The following is a 22452-nucleotide window of genomic DNA, read 5'->3' as shown; positions in this document are numbered from 1 at the left end:
GGTGTAATGGTGTGGGGGATGTTTTCTTGGCACACCTTAGGCCCCTTAGTGCCAACTGGGCATCGTTTAAATGCCACGGCCTACCTGAGCATTGTTTCTGACCATGTCCATCCCTTTATGGCCACCATGTACCCATCCTCTGATGGCTACTTCCAGCAGGATAATGCACCATGTCACAAAGCTTGAATCATTTCAAATTGGTTTCTTGAACATGACAATGAGTTCACTGTACTAAAATGGCCCCCACAGTCACCAGATCTCAACCCAATAGAGCATCTTTGGGATGTGGTGGAATGGGAGCTTCGTGCCCTGGATGTGCATCCCACAATTCTCCATCAACTGCAAGATGCTATCCTATCAATATGGGCCAACATTTCTAAAGAATGCTTTCAGCACCTTGTTGAGTCAATACCACGTAGAATTAAGGCAGTTCTGAAGGCGAAAGGGGGTCAAACACAGTATTAGTATGGTGTTCCTAATAATCCTTTAGGTGAGTGTATATATTTTACTAAAATCATAGTTTGTGATGTTGTGATTCACCTCAGAGCTGGTTGGTTTTGTTCATGGCTTATAACTATTTTATTAATGCTATACGAAATCCCTATGGAAGAAATAAATGGGGATAATTCCTCTGAAACCCAGATGGCTAAAAAAGTGGGCAGGCACTGTTGCACTATTGCTCACTTATTGTGCCATATGGCTAAAAATTGGAATTTGGAGCATTTCACTCTCCGAGGTTTAAGCAAGTGAATATGAAGGATTTGCAGTGTCGAACTTCTCTCGTTTGTTTTGCAAATGCAAACAGATTGACGATCTGGAATTACAGGTTTTTTGAGAGGGCTTTCTATGATTATTATTTTACATGTCCTATGAACCAAAAAACTGAAACTAGAACAATATTCAAAACAATAGGGTAACAACTAAATGTTAAAAATTTAGATTACTTTTAGATTGTGACAGCTTCGGAAATAAAACAATAGCAAACGTTGACAGTATGGGAAGTAGAGGCATCTTAATCGCAGCTGTACACCATCTGTCCAGATTGCTGATCCCTTTGAGGATTATTCAGCATTGTGCTGGACAGAACTTGAGAATTGCATACCCACTTTTCTCTCCCTTTCTCCATCAACACCTATAGCCAATGGCGTAGATTTGGTTTGAACATTGAGGGGGACCAAATGTGGATCTGGTGGACAAGATAAATAAAACATATTCAATGTAGGATGCTGCGGTGTGAGTTTTTGACGGTTAGTTTACCGTCTGAGGAAAAAAAATCTTGGTTAACAGGTTTTACAATTATTTGCACATTTGCTTATTATGCAACAGCACTGATGCCAAAAATGCATATCACATAACAATTGTCTAAACGTCTAAGTGAATGTATTTCTTGGGATTATGTGGACTCTAAGGGAAGCCCTATGATAAGAAAACTGGTAAACACTCACACATACACACACAGAAAAAAGAGGTAATAATAGAATATTGTAAGTGCGCAACATGTAGTTCATGTCATTAAACAGTTTTTCTTCTTCATCAGTTTATTAAAGCAACTCAGATCTGTCAGACACCCCAACATAAAGAATCAGCGACAGACTCTAAATACTGTCCTCTCAACACCTTTCAAATGAACCTGTGGACTATGCATAATAATGGGAACATTGCTTACAGCATTTAAAGTCCGATCATGACTAAAATTGACATTTATTGTTGAATGTGGTGAATTTGTACAGAAACAATGCTTTAAATAATGAGGGCGATTTAAGACTCAACTTTTCAGTTCACTTGCTAATAGTAACTACACGCAATGCAATTCACACTGTCAGCATGCTTAAACATTACAAAAAGTGGCGTCTTTAACTCATCACCACAGCTAAAAATATTAAACTTGCTAGTTTTTTTGGATTACTAGTGTCTTTCTATGACTTCTTTCTTCTTTTTTACATCCGTCATCGTCAGTCAGTCATTTAAATGTTGCCAAACAGCCAATTTAAGTTGCTTTTTTGATGGATATGAGTCTGGTAGATCAAATTCCTCTGTTATATTTTGGAATTAATGTGTTTAAGCTTCAGTTTCATGTGAAATTGAAAGTTCACATTCAGTTTGCGACAATCACGCAACGCGGCCATTGTCCGTAACCATAGCAACAGCTCCAGTACACACACAGTCACGAGTTTTTCCATTTAGGCTTACAAAATCTTATGAAAAAATATTGTACATTATATATTTATACGTTATATCTAATAGTTTTGCCACGTGTAAATAAAGCATTTCATGATTTTTAACCGTGGATTCCAAATTCTTAATGGTTAAATTAACCGTATAATTGCATCATCCCTAAGTCAATGCATTCACTTAAATATTTATGCACTGTATCATAGCAAACATTCAGAAAAACCATTTGGGTTAATGTTTACGAAAAATGTACCCATTCCGAAAATTTGAATTCTTACCTCCTCATCTGAAAACAACTGATCATTTCTATGGATGCCTTTTAACATCTCCAATGACTAATATATATATATAAATCTCCCCCTTCACAGCATTGGGGGGACGTGTGAGCCCCCAATTCTACACCAGTCCCCAGCAATATAATTGAACTGCAGCAATTGCTTCCAGCAGCATGGAGACAGATGCTGGCCATCCCTACATTTCATCACACCTCGCCCAGGCATTCAATGATGAAGTAATATAGTCCCCTGTTCTCCCCAATGTTTACAGGAATGGTCTCTCCTGCCACTTGACCTGGACTAGTGCTTTTTGTCTCTCTGAAACTGATTCTGAATGGGGAATGAGCCATTACAAAGGAGCGTGTATGGGAACTCCACTTGACCTTTGAACACTAGAGGCCAGGCGGAGGTCAGGCTGGGCACCAGGCACCTGTGTAGTGTTGATGGAGGGCTGAAGCTCTCTTGAATACCATCTGCTTGAGGCAATCATGAAAATTTTGCTTTAAGGCTGATCTAGGATCAGATTCCTTTACTCCTATTAAAACTTGCTCATTACAAAAAAGGCACAAATGTCATTTTAGGGAAAGGGCAGTTTCTCAAAAGGGATAGTTCACCCAAAAATTAAAATTCTGTAATTTACTAGAGTTACAATTCATACACGTGTCGTTCCTAACCCATATAACTTTCTTCTGTGGAACAAAAAAGGAAATGTGATGCAGAAAGTCTCAGTCCATGTGCTTTTTTTTTCTTTGTATGCAAATAAAGATGCAATGGAAGTTAATTGTGACTACGACTAACATAATGCATCACATCTCCTTTAGTGTTCCACAGGAGAAGTCTTTGGAACAACATGAGGGTGATGAAATTAATTGTCATTTTTGGGTGAACTGTCTGTTTAAACATTATCTTGTGGATGGATAAACGATTTGTAGAGGACATTTACCAGAGTTTTGTTTCTAGTGTTTCTGTGGATCTTCAGATCAGTATTCCATACAAGTAGCGTTGGCATTTTACTTGTTTTCCCTCCCTCTTTGGTATTCCATTTAGCTTGAGAATGTTTTTCCTTCTATTTAAATCGGCCTCTGGAGAGTTCATTTCCCATTTAGAACTCTCCAAGTGCTTCAATTTAGTATGAAATGTCGAGAACATATGGAGATAAGGAAGACAGAGTCAGAAAAAGGTGGCAAGGCTTCAAAAATTAAGTTGTTAACCCAAATACACAGAAATGTTTGAGTTTACAAACAGCTTGATTTCTCAAGCATAAAGTAAACAGCTGTGATGGTCACATGAGAATTGTGGCTTTCTCTGGGTCAAATATTACAGAGTGATGGCATACAAATGTCATTTATTAAAGCAATAAGCAATGAGAGACAGGATGCTTCAGAAGCCTTTTCACATAGAATGCACTTTTGCGTCCATCTGCGCAGTTTTTTCTATTTTTGACCGTTGCACCACGTCTAGATGTTTTTGTTTTTCAGCATCTCTTCCTGGAGTGGTGCGTTTTTTAGATGCAGTGCCAAGTTAAAAAGAACTTAAACTTTTAAAAATGCATCTGGAGACCCCTTCGTTCTATTCTATTTGTTGCGCTGCATCTAGATTTTTTTTAATGCAAGAGCGCGTTTTGTCTGAACGGCCCTTTAATCACTCTTAACTGGTAAATTCACTGTAACACACAGTGTGCTATTGCTTTTATTGAACGGTGGCAACAGCAATATAATAAGACACCAATGTTCAGTTAACAGTTACATTTATTATTAATAATTATTGAAATTAAATATTATTTTGCCTAATTGTTCATTATGGGAGTTAATGGTTGCTAAGCAATGTTGCAACTTCCGCATTAGCATGTGTGCCCACCGTTGTGCTTGTAGTTATTTTACAACAGCTTAGAATGTGGCTCGTCCATTCAAAATTGAGTTGCAACTACTAGTGTTACAACTGTAAAGTGAATTCAGTCATATGACCGCAGATCTTCAGTTTGTTTTAAGTCTGCTCTCTTGATTCTCCTCCAGTATTCATGATTTATTGAAAAGTCAGTTATGTAAAATATCTTCTTTTAGCTGCCATTTGCTGGTCTCACTTTTTCTGTCTTTCACAAATACATCCACAGCTATGAAAATTTCTTCCTGTCCTGTTCGCTCACCCATGGGGGGGTGGAGCTCTGTGCCCCCCAGCACACCAGTAAACAGTCAGTCAGCAAATATCTGTTCCACTTGGTGGTTTGGGAACAGAGGTGAGCCTGACTCCAACTCCAAACACATGCTACACACTCCCTTTAGTACAGTCTATGAGATTTGTCAAAATCAAATGGGTTATAATTGAAAGTTGTAGAAATAGATCGGGCGCTATTTTACCCACTCACAAGGTGCATGTTTAGAAACAACCGGAATGGAGCAGAGGAATCCAGCAACACTTGCAGTGATAAACTTTATTGGACTTTAAAATAAATTACACAAACACTTTGGTTTGTATTGTTTATTTTAATGTACAATAAGGTTTATCACTGCAAGTGTTGGTGGATTCCTCTGCTCCATTATACATGAAAGTTATCAGGAAAAAGTCACATGTTACTTCATGCATACTTACTTCAAATTACTTTTTCAAAATAGATGGTTCAGCTCAGCTTCCTGTAGCTATTTTCCATACTCTGCTCCCTTATTGTAGAGTTATGGTACTGTCTTGAGCTATTTTAGTAGATAATTGTCATTTATTGTCTCAATATATTTAGACTCCGGAATGTAGGTGTAAATATACTGTTTTAACTCAAATTGGAGGTGTTGTGAATCACTCTCAGAACTCCTCCCTCTCTCAGGACGTCTTTCGAAATAAACAAGTCTATGCTTCATTTGTGATAACTGTTTAAGATGAACCGTCATTTTTTTTTGTACCACAAGTATTTATTATGCAATGTGAACACACATGGGAGGAACCTTTTTAACACATTTACATTTTAAAAAGACACTGGTCTAAATATGCAACAGTTCTATACTGGTCCGCATGTGTACAATAACCTACCGAGACATGTGTTTTTCAAGTAAACCATGATATATATAATATTATATTATAGCCAAATGATAAAATGGCCTATCACCTCACCATTGCACCACTGGTCGTTTTTGCTGTGAATAACGATTTTTCTGTTTAAATATCTAATATTATAAAAATATCTAATTTTTAATTGTTCTCCCTCTATTTCAAAATATAGAGTTTGCTTCCCTGTTCAGATCAACCAGTTGCCAAGGGAGTCACAGCTGAACGCGACTCTATACGCCACCCCTTTGCCACCCCCTGGCGGGGTGGAGGAGAAGAGCAAGCAGAAACGCAGTATAGAAGCTCTCGGCTGGGTCACCATGCCCCTATTCAGCTTTAGACAGTAAGAATTTATCTGATTTTGTTCAGTGCATCTTTTACTGGAGGGCATGAAAACAGACTCTTTAAGCACTAGATTTCTGCTGATACTCACCTCCTACATTAAAGCTGTTGTGATGATTATAACAGGCCGACTGCTGCAAGTATACAGCGGCCTACAAACCCCACACACACACACACACACACACAGAGGACATGTGAAAACCTGAGTTTAAATGTATTTGGCTAAGGTGTATGTTAAGTTCTGACTTCAACTGTATTTACCAATTCACGTACGATAAATGCAAAACAAATAATTCACAAACATACTTATTGGGCCAAGTTTGTATGTATTTATACTCCATCCTTGTCTGTATCCTGTTGTTGCTTGTTTTGTGCATCCATAAACGGATGTTAGGTGTTGTTCAAGCCCCCTGTTTTCCCTCTTCCTCAGTGTTCTGACCTGTGGGAGGAAGCTTCTGGGTCTCTGGCCTTCAACTCCAGGCAGTGGAAATGCTCGGTCCAGTACGCCCAACTTTAGCCAGCCAGACAGCGTCATCCTACAGGTTCGGTCCATTGTGTAATCTTACAGTACACCATTTTTTGCTTATCATTATATAGAACATGTAAACCTGACATTTGAATGAGCATATACACTCACTGAGCACTTTATTTGGAACACAATGGTCCTTATAATGTGCCCAATGGGGTCTTCTACTGTAGCCCATTCACCTCAAGGTTTTACATGTTGTGCATTCTGAGATTCTATTCTGGTCACTACAATTGTACAGAGGGGTTATCTGAGTTACCATAGCCTTTCTGTCCGTTCGAACCTGTCTGGCCGTTCTCCGTTGACCTCTCTCATCAACAAGGCATTTCCATCAGCAGAACTGTCATTCATCGGATGTTTTTTGTTTTTCGCACCATTCTGAGAAAACTCATGAGACTGTTATGTGTGAGAATCCCAGGAGTTCGACAGTTACAGAAATACTCAAACCAGCCCGTCTTGCACGAACAATCATGCCACAGTCAAAATCACTGAGATCACATGTTATCCCCATTCGGATGGTTGATGTGAACATTAACTGAAGCTTCTGACCCATATCTGCATGGTTTTATGCACTGCACTGCTGCCACACGATTGGCTGATTAGATAATCTCATGAATAATTAGGTGTACAGGTGTTCCTAAAGTGCTCAGTGAGTGTACACCGCAAGCTTATTTTCCTTCACATATTTGTCACTATATATGTCTTTATATCTTATTTTGGTTAATCCGCCTTTTATTCTGGAGACTGCAACATGCCAAATAGGCCGTTATCAGGTCTAAGGATGAGCCTTCCTGTTAAAACAAACCATCTCACTTTTTCCTGTTTTCCAAGGTTATTTGCATACCTTTTCAGTTTATAAGAGAGAAGTTGTATGTTCTAAAGGCATGTGTCTTGGCAGATAAATGATTATGCTATTTTTTTTTTTTTCTTCTGTAGTGAAGGTATGTTTCAAATTTGGCTCATAGCTTTGCCAGTAATAATGTCAGGCAAGTATGCTTGTGAAAATGTAGAAAGGGATTGTCCCTCTGCCTGTTCAAGGTCCTAAAAGTAGGTCAGATAGCTTTGCAGAGAGAGAGCATTACAAAACTCTCACAGCTTCTATACACATCTATATGCACCTCGGTAAAAGGGTATGCACAGAAAAAAGGGTTCAAAAAGTACAAAACTAGATCAAACTGTTTTTATGGTTTTGCTCTAATTCTATTTTAGGAGTGGGGTAAAACACAACATTTTTCCTAACAATACCCTATACAAAATGTATTTAATTTTAATAGTTTAAGTCTCACAAACCTTAAAGGGATAGTTTACCCATAAAATGGAAATTGCGTAATTTATTCAGTCACATTGTTTCAAACCTGTATGGCTTTCTTCTATGGAACACAAAAGGAGATCACCAAAGTATCAGTCACCATTCACTTTGATTCTAATAAATAATAATAAAAAAGATGCAATGAAATTCTTTCTTTCTGCATAAAATCTCCTTTTGTGTTCCACTGAATAAAGGACATCATACAACTTTGGAACAACATGAGGGTGAGTAAATTATGACAGGATGTTCATTTCTGGCTGCGCTATTGTCATTCAGTGAGTTAGATGTTCAGTAGCCGCTCCAATTCAGTGATTGAATGATTCATTTTAACAAATGCAAACTGTTAACTTGTGAATTTGTGACTGATTCGTGAGTCTTTTTGACCATTTCTTTAATTGAACCTGCTCATAAGGGTAATTTGTATGTAACTAGGTCTTCACTGATTTCGTACTGCAACTCACTACTAGACAGATCAAGTATCATTTATTTTGCCGTGACACTGAGGGTGTAGCAGTAGTGCTGCTGTTTTTGATTAGTGGTGCAGGAAACATCATATCAGTAAAAAACACACGCACTCTCAGAAACTCATCACAAACACCTGAGACCTGTCACCCCAGACCTCCCTGTGCACACTGAGTCACTTCCTCCATATGCATTAATATCCTCTGTTAACACACTCAGACATGACATTACGCTGCCGCTCTCTGTAAACAGCACTTCTTATTAGATTTGGATCATTTTCAAATTTTGGCATATCAAAGTGTTGCTGCTCTGCACAGTTTGCTAATTCAAGCAGTTACTTGATGCATAAAAGTGAATGCACTGACACCTGAAATAAATTAGATGTTAGTTTAGTTTCATTCTGTTATAAATCAAATCCAGATGGGATGTTTAACCAAAGTCATTTTCACTCTTTGTATGGCAGAATTACAAAGTAACATCAAAGTTCAACAAGTTTAAAATATATTGGTCTCTAGTTTTGTACATGCATTAAAAAGAAAACCTTCAGAAAGTTGTTTATATAATATAATTATTGCAGCTTTATGTTGAGTGTTCCCATTTCCTGTTTTCTTTTTTCTTTTTCATGCAGTTTGTATAGAATATGTGTGAGCACTGTTGCAGAAATCTACTTCTGTCTGGTGACTTACTATGCCTAGTATGCACATATATTTTGTTATCGATTTATCCCTACCCCCCACTGGTACTGTCTTGAATTTGTGCAGTAAATCACGTGTGTGCATGGTTTTCTCCTTGCACGGACTGGGTCTCTGTGAAATTCCCACCCTTCGCTTAGGCCTCCTACCATGCAAACCTCATTCTTTTCTCTGCTACCTCCATGTGCCAAGCCACCCCATGGCAGTGCCAACTGGGGTCTTTTGTGCCCGATTGGCATGGCTTTGTCTGAGGGCAGTGGGCTGTGCAGTTTAAACTAGGAGTAAAGCTGGGTCATGTGCTTATAGGCTCTGCCCTTCATTAAGGTGCTGGGACTATTCAGGTTATTCAGCATGAGGTGGCAGCTCAGTTAGTCCCTGCAATCTGCCTGTTCACCGTAAAGATGCAGCTGGGGTTAATGACACATCTGGGGCTCGTTAAAACTCCTGCCTAACGTGTGATCTCTTTGTCCTATCCGTTGCTGCTTTTCTCTCTCTTACTTTCTCTGACCCATTTCTTACATTCTTTTCCTTTTCCCATTCATTTAGTTTACAATTTTCATTGGAAAGTCTTTGGGATTGTTCAATAGTTTCACACCTTGCCAAGTCTCACTTCATCAATCCAGAAGTTCTATCCCTTTTACCGGCTGAAAAAATTAACAGACAAAAAAACAAACAAATATCTTAAAACAGCCTGGGCTGGTTTGCAGGTCTTGCGATCAATGATGGGATGCTATTTAAAAACAAACAGCCCCCTTCAGTAGAAAATACCAGTAAAACAAACTAAGGCCGATATCAGAGATAAAAGTGCAAAAAAAAAAATGTGTGGACCTCCTCAAGTATGGTATATCCTTGAGAGCAATTTCTAAACGCCTGAAGGTACCACGTTTATCTGTACAAACAATAGTACGCAAGTATAAACACCATGAGACTGCGCATCTATAATACCGCTCAGTAAGAGATACATTCTGTGTCCTATAGAGATGAACGTAATTTGGTGTGAAAAAGTGCAAATCAATCCCAGAACAACAGAAAAGTTGCTTGTGAAGATGCTGGAGAAAACGAGTAGACAAGTATCTATATCCACAGTAAAGCGAGTCCTATATGGACATAACCTGAAAGGCTGCTCAGCAAGGAAGAAGCCACTGCTCTAAAATTGCCATTAAAAAGCCAGACTACAGTTTGCAAGTGCACATTGGGACAAAGATTTTACATTTTGGGGAAATGTCCTCTGGTCTAATGAAACAAAAATGGAACTGTTTGGCCATAATAACCATAGTTATGTTTGGAGGAAAAAGGGTGAGGCTTGCAAGCTGAAGAAAAACATCCCAACTGTGAAGCATTGGGGTAAGGAGCATCATGTCGTGGGGGTGCTTTGCTGCGAGAGTGACTGGTGCAAAATAGATGGCATCATGAGGAAGGAAAATGATGTGGATATATTGAAGCAACCTCTCAAGACATCAGCCAGGAAACACTGTCACAAATGTTTCTTCCAAATGGACAAAAGTTCTCCAAAGTTGTGGCAAAATGGATTAAGGACAACAAAGCCAAGGTATTGGAGTGGCCACCACAAAGTCCCGACCTCAATCCAATAGAAAATTTGTGGGCAGAACTGAAAAAGCGTGTGCAAGTCTGTCTCTGTTACATCAGTTTCCAAAATTCCAGCAACTTATTGTGAGAAGCTTGTGGAAGGCTACCCAAAACATTTGTCCCTAGTTAATCAATTTAAAGGCAATGCTGCCAAATACTAACAAAGTGTATGTAAACTTCTGACCCACTAGGAATGTGATGAAAGAAATAAAAGCTGAAATAAATTATTTTCTCTACTGTTATTCTGACATTTCAAATTTTTTATATAAAGTAGTGATCTTAACTGACCTAAGACTAAGAGAGTTTAAATGTATTTGGCTAAGTTGTATGTAAACTTCTGACTTCAACTATATATATATATATATATATATATATATATATATATATATATATATATATATTATATGCCAACATTTTCTTTTTAATTCAGCTTCTGAATTAAAAAGAAAATGTTGGCATGAGTAGTTAACCATCGATTGGCATGAGTAGATAACCATCGATTATTAATTCTTAAAAAATAATCAGGGAAAATTCGGATTTCTCCCCTTTTCTCCCTAATTTGGAATGCCCAATTCCCAATGCACTCTTAAGTCCTTGTGGTGGCATAGTGACTCTCCTCAATCCAGGTGGCAGAGGACGAAACTCAGCTGCCGCTCAATCCGCTCATTTTATCATGTGGCTTTAGTGTGTTACCATGGAGACGTAGCACGTGTGGAGGCTTCAGGCTATTCTCCGTGGTGTCCACGCACAACTCACCACACACCCCAACGAGAGTGAGAACCACACATTATAGTGACCATGAGGAGGTTACCCCATGTGACTCTACCCTCCCAAGCAACCGGGCCAATTTGGTTGCTTAGCAGTCCTGGCTGGAGTCACTCAGCATGCTCTGTATTTGAACTTGCGACTCCAGGGGTGTTAGTCAGCGTCAATACTCGCTGAGCTACCCAGGCCCCTGATATTCGTGCCTTAAAAATTCTGGATATTTTCAAACACTCAAAACAAATGTTCAAAAACCTATTTGAAATTAAAGATTAAGAACAAGGAGAGTATTTGAAAACCTTTTGCTTGATGATTACACCACTTGACATCTTTAAAGTCATAAATATACATTTTGTTTGTAGAAAATGCATATTCAATGCTGTGCATACAAACAGCCCCAGAGGGAACGTTTGTTGTGAAAGTCATGAAGCGCATGGTAGACTTCAGTGTTCATTAGTTGCAGTGTGTTCTGCTCCGCTAATGGGTGAAGTGTGATACTAAGAGGCATATGGCAATAATGATTGGACTGATTTCAACTCGCACTGACAGATGCCCAAGTGTGAAAACAGACCCAGATGTCCCAATCATGAACCAGCATTTAAAGCCGTTTTCATCTTGCTGATATGGTTTTCTTGATTTCAAATCTGATTTTGTTTCCCCCCTTGCACTGGTTTCACGTGGCTGCAGTTTTAGTATGTCTTTAGCTTAGTGTATGTAGTATATCTTGCATTGGCGTTCAGTGTTGGCAGTATTGAACTTGGCATGTTCAAGGCGAAAGCCTCAGCTGTTCATCGGGCCGTATCCCTCCAGGAGTTTTGTTACAGCATTTAATGCGTATGTTGAAACAGCTGCCAGTCGTGACCGTGAATGTAAGCGTTTGCTGTGGATCATAAACCTTCTAATTTCTCTTTACCCCATCTTTAAAACCCATGAGCTGGAGAAAATGTACCTATGATAGCTGTTTATCTTCTATTAACAAAAGTCTGCTATCTGTTAGTTGTAAGCAACAGAATAGAATTAAGTATTTAGTCGGAGCCATACAGTAAAGAGTCCAATGAAGAAATCAGTTTTTTGCATTGGCTTTTTAGGTGGACTTTCCCACTTCTTCATTCGAAATACACTTCAGCACCCCTGCTCCTGCAGAGTTTAGTCCGCAGTACGAGTTCTCCCGCCTGGACCAGGTCAGCCAGAGACAGCTGCATGATGTCCTGCACAAGAAGTCTGTTTTCTGGTAAGTTGGCTGTATGATCTCTTGAAGCTACTTCTGCATCCTGACCTAATATGCATTTTCATACTTTAATGTGTTTCAGATCATCCCCTCTAAAAGGCTATGTTAGTATCTAAAATGCTGTATATAATATCCTTGATTCACATTGCACAGCTTCAAAGATACAAACAAATATTCAAGATCATGAACTGATGATTTACTACTTACTGTTGGGTTGCTGGAGGAGGAACATTCTCATTCTATTCAGTATTTAATTGGGTAAAATTCAGTAAAATCAGAAGAACTTTTAGAATAATTTTTGAAGTACACTAGCATATCAAGAGTTCAATTTTGGTTTCATAGTGTCTTTAAGAATCGGTCAGTGAAAGACACATATTGATCAACCACTATTTGAATATTGGGGGCCCATGAATATTTTCAGTATGAAAGGCAGTTCAAGGTCTTAAATATATATAACAATTCCTAGGCTCTATTTTTTGCTAAGCTTTTGAGTCTTTACATGCCACTTGATCATTCTAGCTCTTTCATGTAATGGTAGTGCACACAAGTCGTCAATTTTTTTATTTATTTGTATAGCGCTTTTTTTACAACACACATAGTTTCAAAGCAGCTTTACAGAAAATCATGCTTTATAGATATTACGGTTCATTTTTAATTAAAGTTATCATTGTATTTAGAACCCCAGTGAGCAAGCCGAATGTGACTGTGGGAAGGAACACAAAACTCCATAAGATGTTGTTTAATGGAGAAAAATAACCTTGGGAGAAACCAGACCCACTGTGTAGGCGAGTTCCCATCAGGCTAAACAGCATGAATATAATGCCAATATAATTCTTTTTGTATGTGTGTAGTGCAAGTCATGGTTTAAAATTAGTAAACTAAGTAAGTGTTAAGGGCCAATGTTTAAACAACAACATTTTGTACAGTGGTAAGTTTAATGATAATGTCTTTGAAGTCCATTCTGGATTTACTGCAGAAATTCTCACAGATGCATTGTCCTTGTTATTTGGCTGATGTAGGCTTTTGTTGGCAATTCATTGATAGTCTATGTATTCCATTTTAAGAATGTAGTCCATCATTAGACTAAGGTGCTGCGGGCAGAGATCAGTGAGATGAATCGCATTTGAAAATCAATACACTTTAATTTGGAGTATTGTGAAATTTTTGCTGGTTTAGAAGAAATATAAAGTTGGGTATTGTTGGCATAACAGTGGAAAATTATTCTACAATTCCTGATAATGTCTCCCAGGGGAAGAATATATAAGGAGAAAAGCAAAGGTCCTAAAACTAATCCCTGTGGCACTCCAAACTACTGTTTGATCTGACAATTCCTTGTTTACACAGACAAAGTGGTAGCGGTCTGATAGATAGGACCAAAACCCTGCCAGTCCACAAATGCCAACTTAACTCTCAAGCCTATCTAAGAGAATGTCATGATCTGTGGTGTCGAAGGCAGCTCTAAGATCTAAGGTAGGATGTGACACCAACTGCCACAGTAATGAGTCTCATTCTCTCTTGTGTGACTAAGATGAGCTCCTCAACATCCCTCTGAGCTTCACACACAGAGACATGTTCCTTATGGAGAGGAAAAGATATCTTGTGCTGTGTGTTGGTGAAATATGTATGATAAAAAATGACATATGTCTGAATTTAATAACAAAAGCTGGTTGTTTGAGATCTCCAGACTGTAGCTAAACGTAGTCTTTTCCAAAATTGTAGATGACCCAGCTGTCATAATCTTATCTATTTTAAAAACCTTAGCACAACTGAATGCATTCTCTGTTGTGGCCAAACAGTCACCAGCTATGTGTAATGCATAGGATAAGCATTTAGTTGAGAGGCCACAGATCATTCATCATTGTTTACCAACCAAACCAGTTCACAGTGACACAATGGCCACTTCTTTTCTAGTGCTAAAATAAGAGTTTTGCTGATATTTTGTCTTCACTGATGACCAATGTGGTGAGAGAGGCCAATAACTGATTAATCAGCCGATTTAAAAACAAATAAATAAATACATAAAATGTATTTCTTATATTATAATTTTTATTTCTTATTCTTATTTATTTCTAATGCTATGATGGGCACAGATAAAGACACTAAAAGACTCCAAAAGAATACAATTCCAAATGCAGTTTACTGCTGAACCAAATTCCCAATAATACCCAGAAGAAAAATGACAATTTGGTGTATAAGGCTGGACTTTTAATATTAAACAAGTAGGAAACACACCAGGAACTCTTATTTTGAAATGATGGCGACTTGGCTCTGTTACAATGCTCTGTATTAATGATTAATCAAATAAAGCTTTTAAAGCCTATATATTCACCAGATGAAGGATTTTGTTTATGCATATTTTCCAAATGAGGTTTAATGAAGAATATTTGTATTATTATTATTATTACTATTTTTTATTTATTATTCACAAGATATGAAGTTAGTTACATGATGTTTGTGCTGACGAGGCAAGTTTCCATATAGTCACATTTTTATTTGCATGCCCTCGCTTCAATTTTGACACTTGATTATCTAATCAAAATAACTAATAAAAATATGCAAGTTGAAGTGAGGATAAAAATACGGATGAATATTTTCAGTGACTAAAGATTTGGACGCACTAAAGGCCCAAACAAACTCTACGCAAGTACATGAACACAGACACGTATTGCTACGCAAGCTCAATTTCATGCATAGTTGTGTTGTAAAATGTGTCAGCGCACATATTGAATTTGCATATCAACCTTTAAATTTAATTTGACCTCATACCTTATTACATAATCTATACAGTACATTCATATCTGTTTTCATAGGTACATGTGTAAATATTTTCTTTTTTTTTTCTCTACTTAAACTTTATCCTCTCTGGTTTCATGGTTCAGCACTTTATGGTTTTCTTTTCTCCCCCGTATTTTGAATATGAGGGCTTATCTGGTGTTCATCAGGGCTTGGTGCTCTTCAAATAATGTGAATATCCTCCCCAGCTGGCCCTGTTCTTCCTCACTCGCTCTCTTTCTCTCCCTGTTATTTTTTTCTACTCCTTTCTTTCTTTATTGCTCAGACTCTTTGGAGTTCTTTTTTTTTTCTCCTGTTTTCTTCCCAATATGGAATGCCCAATTCCCAATGCACTCTTAAGTCCTCGTGGTGGCATAGTGACTCGCCTCAATCCAGGTGGCGGAGGATGAATCTCAGTTGCCTCCCAGTCTGAGACCGTCAATCCACACATCTTGAGTGCGTTACCGCGGAGACACAGCATGTGTAGAGGCTTCACACTATTCTCTGTGGCATCCACACACAACTCATGCGCACCACCTAGAGCGAGAACCACACATAATAGTGACTACATGGATGTCACACCATATGACTCTAACCTCCCTAGCAACCGCGCCCTTGCTTAGGAGACCTGGCTGGAGTCACTCAGCACGCCCTGGATTTGAACTCACGACTCCAGTAGTGGTAGTGAGCATCAATACTCAACGAGCTACCCAGGCCTCTCTGTAGAGCTCCTAAACATTTGCTTCCGTGTAAAATGTGAAGCTGAACCAGCCTGGAAATATTCAGTCATAAACATTCAGGCTCCAGTTCATTGTCGAGTGTTTGAGTTTGGTGTAAACTCTGATTGGCCGTGTGTCAGCAGACCCAGACAAATGTTTAATCTCTTTTTATTTTTTTAAACTGTATTACACCACGAATATGGAATGCACATTATTTGTTTTAGTAAAGTTCGTTTTAAGTGATTGTTTCACAGATGGGCTTCAGGGTTGCCTTGGGCAACTGCAGCCTGGAATCAATACTGCTCCTCCAGTCCCCTGTGAATTGTGGGATATGTAGTTCTCAAGTGATGGTCCCGTATGCATGTTGCAGTGAAGAGTATGTGTGTGTCCATTTAAAGAACCCTTCCCCCAGTACTTTGAGCTGTGTGATGACTCATTATGGTTGCAAGCAAAACAAAGGTAATCTGATATGAAGGTCCTACTCTATGGCTGTCATCCCTAGATTGAGAAAACACTTGTTAAACATGGATTCATTCTCCAGAAAGAAACACAGGTATAGTATCTGAATGGTGTTGGACAGGTTGTCATTGTATAAAGAACTGACTTGGCTAGCAGCTAATGACTCTGTCATTCATATGACCACACTGAGCGAGTGCTCACTAATTAGATACAGTTGAAGTCAGAAGTTTACATACACTTAGGTTTAAGTAATTTAAACTAATTTTTTTGAGTTTAATAGCAAATAGGGCAGCATCATGCTGTGGGGGTGCTTTGCTGCAGGAGGGACTGGTGCACTTCACAAAATAGATGGCATCATGAGGAAGGAAAATGATGTGGATATATTGAAGCAACATCTCAAGACATCAGCCAGGAAGTTAAAGCTTGTTCGCAAATGGGTCTTCCAAAGGAACAATGACCCCAAGCATACCTCGAAATGTGTTTAGTTTAAATGTGTTTGGCTATGGTGTATGTAAACTTCTGACTTCAACTGTATGAACAATGCATGACAACCGCCAAAAGAGCCACAGCAAATACCTCAACACATCATGACTGGAGTGTCTTGGTGCATATCAAGGTTTGGGAACAGAAAACTGGTGTAACAGTTCGGGAAAGATGGAACAAACAACAAGACACACACACACACACACAGAGCAGCCGCGTCTGTCTCTCTCTCTCTCTCTCTCTGGCCATCCCCGGCTCCTCCTTTATCCCTCTCCTACTGATTGGGCAATTCGGCATCGGGCGTGTCCTACTTGAAATGAACCAAGAATTCAGAGAATTCATAATTACTGGATGTTTGATGATATGACAACATACAGTTCAAGATAGACGTGTGTTTTGTTGTAAGAAGTGGTATTTTATAAAAATCAATGTTTGAATGAAAAAAAAATACTGTGTAAACATAATTTGAAGGAATCTGTTCTGATAAAATATGAAATTATTTTATAATTTGGCAACAGTCTGCAGATGGCAGTAAACCCTGTAAGAATTGTATTTCTTATTTCCAAATGTTTATTTCTCAGTAAAGTAAAAAAAAAAATGAATCCGAGGAATCGGAATTGTTAAGAAATCGGATCTGGAATCATCAAATTCCTTAAGATTTTCTATCCCTATTAATGATGTATGTACGATATGTCTGGCATCAGTGCTAAAACAGCTTCATGTTTCGTAGCACAAGTTAAAAACAAAAAACATTCAAACTAATATTATAAAACGTATAGTTCCGGCTCTGAAATTGGAGAAGCGTCATTCAAAGCTGTTGTAATATTGCAGATATACTGACAGTTTAATTCTATTAATAGGGCAAGCTGTAGCATTGCTTGGCATTGCTTGGCAACTGTAAACAGTAAAGAACAAAACTTTTTGTTGTGCCCAAAAACACCACTTAAAAACAAGTTCTTATATATCTCGACTTGTTTGGGGTATGTCCCTCTCTATATTTTTCCATTTCTCCATGTTTCTTACATTAAAAATATGTAATGCAGTCCTGCTCACTGATAGATGCTGTAAAAATGGTATATCAACATCTCTGTTGGCACACCGCAAGGTATAGACTGTCATATCGCCCAGCCCTAAATGTAGCATTGGTGGTGTGTTGCTCTGTGTGTGTTCAGACTATATCTTAATTACCCCTCATTTCTCTATATGTGTTAGTTCTCCTTGTTTCTGATGGCTACTCATGAAAAAAACACTTCTGTTTACCCTGGACTGAAGCCTTTTGGAGTGTTTACCTCCAGAGGCAGAACTCTTGATCTTGTAATGTTCAAGGAAGGCTTTGCTATGTCAGTGTAAACAAAGAAAACCTGCATCTTACATTGTGCAGAGTGCATTTCCAGCAGGTAGCAGTCATAACTGAATAATACGTTTTAATATCAATAGTTCTCGCTGTTGCCTTTTTACCCAGTTGAACAGTCTTTCTTTCTGGCTATGGTACAATGTTGTACATGATATGGTTGTAAACCATAAATACACTGTAGCTGTGCATCTGGAAACAACATTAAAGTCTTCCCGGATATCACTGTTATGCTTCATCTCCCATGTGAAATGTGTGCGTATGTCTTCATTTACATGAGCTACCATCAATGCTGAGTGAAGAAGGTTTTGGTGTCCTCCTCTCTTGCTGTATTTTAAACTTTTATCAAGTTTGTGCAAGAATGGTTTAAATCCACTAATGTTCTGTTTCATTACTTTCTGGCCTGTGTCTCTGTGCAGGTTGAGTCCAGAGGACAAGCGTCTGCTCTGGGAGAAGCGTTATTTCTGCCATGTGGAGGCCGCTGGTCGACTGCCGCTGGTCCTGGCCAGCGCGCCCAGCTGGGAGTGGGCATGTCTGCCTGACATCTACGCCCTGCTTCGCCAGTGGGGATGCATGAACCACCTGGACACCCTAGGCCTGCTGAATGCCACGTGAGTGTTTTGGTAACCATGGCAACGGCTAGCTCTGTTGTTTAGCTGCAGGCTAAATGGAGCTTGACTGGTCTTCAAGGGCTGGCAGAAGAGCTGATTTGAGTAGACCATGAAGAATTGACCTTTAGAATTGTCCAGTAGAACACATGTGGAGAGCAGAGGCCAGGGCAGACATCCAGTGCCCTCTGTCTTTCCAAACCCGTTCTTTCTTGTGCAGAAAACAAAAGGAACAATTTGCATGAAAATCCCTCTCTGTCTTTTCAATACAATGGCAATTGATAATTACTTAATTTAAAGCTTAAAAAAACAGAAGTATCATAAAAGTAGTCCATGACATGTACATCATATTCCAAGTCTTCTGAAGGCATTCGATTTGGTGAGAGACAACACCAACTCCTTTTTCACTGTACATCTTGCCATTGTTGTCTTGTTGCACGAGCTTGAAATAATATTCGCCAAGGAGACTGCAGTCAAGATGTACAGTGAAAAAGGCGTTACATTTTGGTCTGTTTTCACCCAAAACCAACTGGATCACTTCAGAAGGCCAGATTTAATCACTGGTGTTTGATGGATTATGTTTATGCTGACTTTATCTGCTTTTTGGAGCTTCATAATGCCTGGCCACCATTCAGTTGCATTGTGAGGACCTACAGAGCTAATATATTCTTCTAAAAACCTTTATTTGCGTTCTGCAGAAGACAGGAAGTCATACACATTTTAGATGGCATGAGGGTGATTTAAATAATGATAGAACTATCCCTTTAAGAGGTTGTTTTGATGTTTTTCCAACCAGGTTTCCAGATCAGGAGTGCAGGCGCACAGCTGTACAGTGGATGGACTCCATCTCAGATCCTGAGCTTTTGGACTTCCTTCCTCAGTTAGTGCAGGTAACACAGGCCTTGTATCTCACTTCCTTTTTCATGCTCTTGCCCTATTTCCGTGTTGCTTTTGTCTCAGTTCCCTTCGCTTTACCAACCATAATCTGTTTTTCTTCCTCCCTTCTGCCAACCAACCATTTTCTTTCTCACACTTTCTCTTTCTCTGTTTTGTATAGGCTTTGAAGTATGAGTGCTATCTGGACAGTCACCTAGTGCGGTTTCTGCTGAGAAGGGCTATCGGTGATGTGCGCATCGCTCACTACCTCTTCTGGTGTGTCCTCACTCCTCAGATTATTAAAAAACAAAACAATGTACTGTACATTTACAACACTTAAACTGAGAAATCGGGTCACGCCAGCTCACTCGCTTTCAAATTTGTCAACTTTAAGCTGGTATGCTTATTTGCTGCATGTGTGTGAAATAACTTGAATCTTTGATCGTAACTATTGTGATTAACTTGTTAGCACCATGAATGTTGGCTGCATTTTACAGTATGCAAATTTATAAAGCCATGCACAGAGATTTATCACCGCCTCACATCGATTAGGATGGTGGGTGTATGAAATCAGCTCACAGCTCCACCTGCTGTACAGATGAGGTAATGTTCTCTCGTGGATCAGTCAGTACATACGGTACAAAAAGTTTAACCTCAAAGCTTTAATCGACACTTCACAGAATGAATATCTTTTATAAAGTGCAAAACTATTTGATGTTACAGCCTTGTAGTTACAGCTTTGAGCTTGTAACCAAAAAGTTGTTAATTCAAAATCTTTACTGTTAATTTCTAGTACCGTATGCTTTACATCTTGACTGCTGTATCTGACTGTATAAGGCTGATCCCTGTCTTCCCATTGTCAGCCGAAGCATCATGTAACTGCTCATTTGCATAAATTTCAGCTGTGCTCAACCTTTTAGGGAGCACTTTCTATGAAGCCCATATTTTTAATGCATTGGAAAGGCGTTATGAATGCATTATAATGCATTTGTAATGTTTTATAATACACGTTATATGTTAAAATATATAGGTAGGTATAAATATGCTTACAGTAAAATGGCAAAGCAATGTCTTTTGTAAACATCGCTAAGATATTTTTAATTGGTAAATTGTAAATCAAGCCTGTAAAATGCAGTTAAAAAGCACAAAATCCAAAAAATATATAAATAAAACATATTTAATGTAAATTTAGAGACAAAAAACACTTGTAAAGCTACAATGTAAAAAAAACACATCAGTAGCTCGCATCTGAGAATTGTTTTTTTTTTTTTTTTTACACATGTAGCCAAATCTTTGTTACTTTTTTTAATGCAATAAAGAATAAAAAACTTGAATGTTTGTGCATCTTTTTAGGATCTTATATTTATATAACTTATATTATATAAGCATGACTTGTGATGTATTGTTTGTGTAAGTTTATGTAAGATGGCGTTGCTTTTGAAACTTTAAAGCAGGCATTGACCGCTTATAATGGTATATGATCACGTCATAAAACCATATGGTTGTTTACACTATGCTGCTTTTCCATGACTGCAATTAACTTTATTAACTTTTGAGAATAAAATTGGATGTTTATTGTGTTAGAATGCATTATTCTCTTTAAGGTATAACAGTGAATAGGTTAAGTATTAATAGTGTATTAAAACTGTAGTTACAATTATTTATGTGAAGTTATAACATTTTACAGGGTGTATTTTGTGAAATTATGAATACAGTATAATGTATTTATAATGCCTTTTCAATGAATTATAAATATGGGCTTTATAGAAGTGTTACCCTTTTTGCATTGGCAATGGTATTGTCACTCATATCGTTAGAAATCGCAATTTTTCATTGAAAATAAATGACTTCCGATCGCTTTGTCATTGTAAGTTGCTGTATGTGTGAACGCCCCTGAATAAGTGTTCAGCCAGTCACTTCGGATAATAGCATGTTCTAATAAAATGATATAATGTTCCCATTTGTCTCTCTCTGTAGGTTGCTGAAAGATACTCTTCAGGACTCTCAGTTCAGTGTGAGGTATCAGTACCTGCTGGCTGCTCTGCTCTGCTGCTCTGGTCGTAGTTTGAGGGAGGAGTTTGATCGGCAGTGCTGGGTGGTCAACATTCTGGCTAAAGTGGCCCAGCGGGTCAGAGATGCCTCTCCTTCATCTAGACAGGTCAGTTTCACTGTAACATTTAAATATTTGCTTAACTTTATATTCTCTACTGCTTCATGGGAATGACTTTAAAAGACTATTCAATTAAAATAACTGCAGTTAAAGTTCTAATTTTGTTGATCGGCACTGATTTAACTATTTTTTTTTACATGAAAGGGCAAGTTTATGCCACAGGGTCCTATGATCATGGCAAAATATTACATTGACATGTTCTGTACCGGTGTCTCATCCTATCCGAGACGCCATGCTTCACATCCGGTGTTCAACCGGCTTGAGTGTCACTTTAATGTTCTTCAGGCCATCTGGTCAGCACATTGATTCTCGTCAGTCTTTTGTCTAATGTTCAGGCTATTCTCCGTGAGGGTCTGGAGGAGGTCAGTCAGTTCTTCTCTATGAACAGAAGCTGTCGACTTCCCCTCAACCCAGGTCTGCTCGTCAAGGGCATCAACATACAGGTAATGCATGTTTCATTATGTTAATCATATGAAAGTCATTGTTGTGCTTCTCAGGGCCATCACAGATCTCTTACTCTCTCTCCATGTAGTCTTGCTCCTACTTCAACTCGAATGCAGTTCCTCTCAAGCTCTCCTTCCAGAACTTGGATCCTCTGGGAGACAACATCAACGTCATTTTTAAAGTAT

At 38.5% G+C, this 22452-nt stretch overlaps 1 protein-coding gene across 1 annotated transcript in view; it reads left to right on the top strand.

The window, feature by feature from the left end:
* The window catches only part of LOC127632998 (phosphatidylinositol 4-phosphate 3-kinase C2 domain-containing subunit beta-like), a 67554-nt gene that overhangs the window by 34039 nt on the left and 11063 nt on the right, over positions 1–22452 (top strand). Inside the window, exons 12-21 of the mRNA XM_052111853.1 lie at positions 4558–4680; positions 5653–5820; positions 6250–6361; positions 12246–12388; positions 18589–18780; positions 19574–19667; positions 19835–19929; positions 21631–21811; positions 22159–22266; positions 22356–22448. Coding sequence (XP_051967813.1) covers positions 4558–4680; positions 5653–5820; positions 6250–6361; positions 12246–12388; positions 18589–18780; positions 19574–19667; positions 19835–19929; positions 21631–21811; positions 22159–22266; positions 22356–22448 — 1309 coding nt within the window. The remainder of the gene's footprint in view (positions 1–4557; positions 4681–5652; positions 5821–6249; positions 6362–12245; positions 12389–18588; positions 18781–19573; positions 19668–19834; positions 19930–21630; positions 21812–22158; positions 22267–22355; positions 22449–22452) is intronic.

Source organism: Xyrauchen texanus, chromosome 39 (genome assembly GCF_025860055.1).
Source record: "Xyrauchen texanus isolate HMW12.3.18 chromosome 39, RBS_HiC_50CHRs, whole genome shotgun sequence".
NCBI lineage: Eukaryota > Metazoa > Chordata > Actinopteri > Cypriniformes > Catostomidae > Xyrauchen > Xyrauchen texanus.
This window is presented reverse-complemented; position numbering and strand designations above follow the sequence as displayed.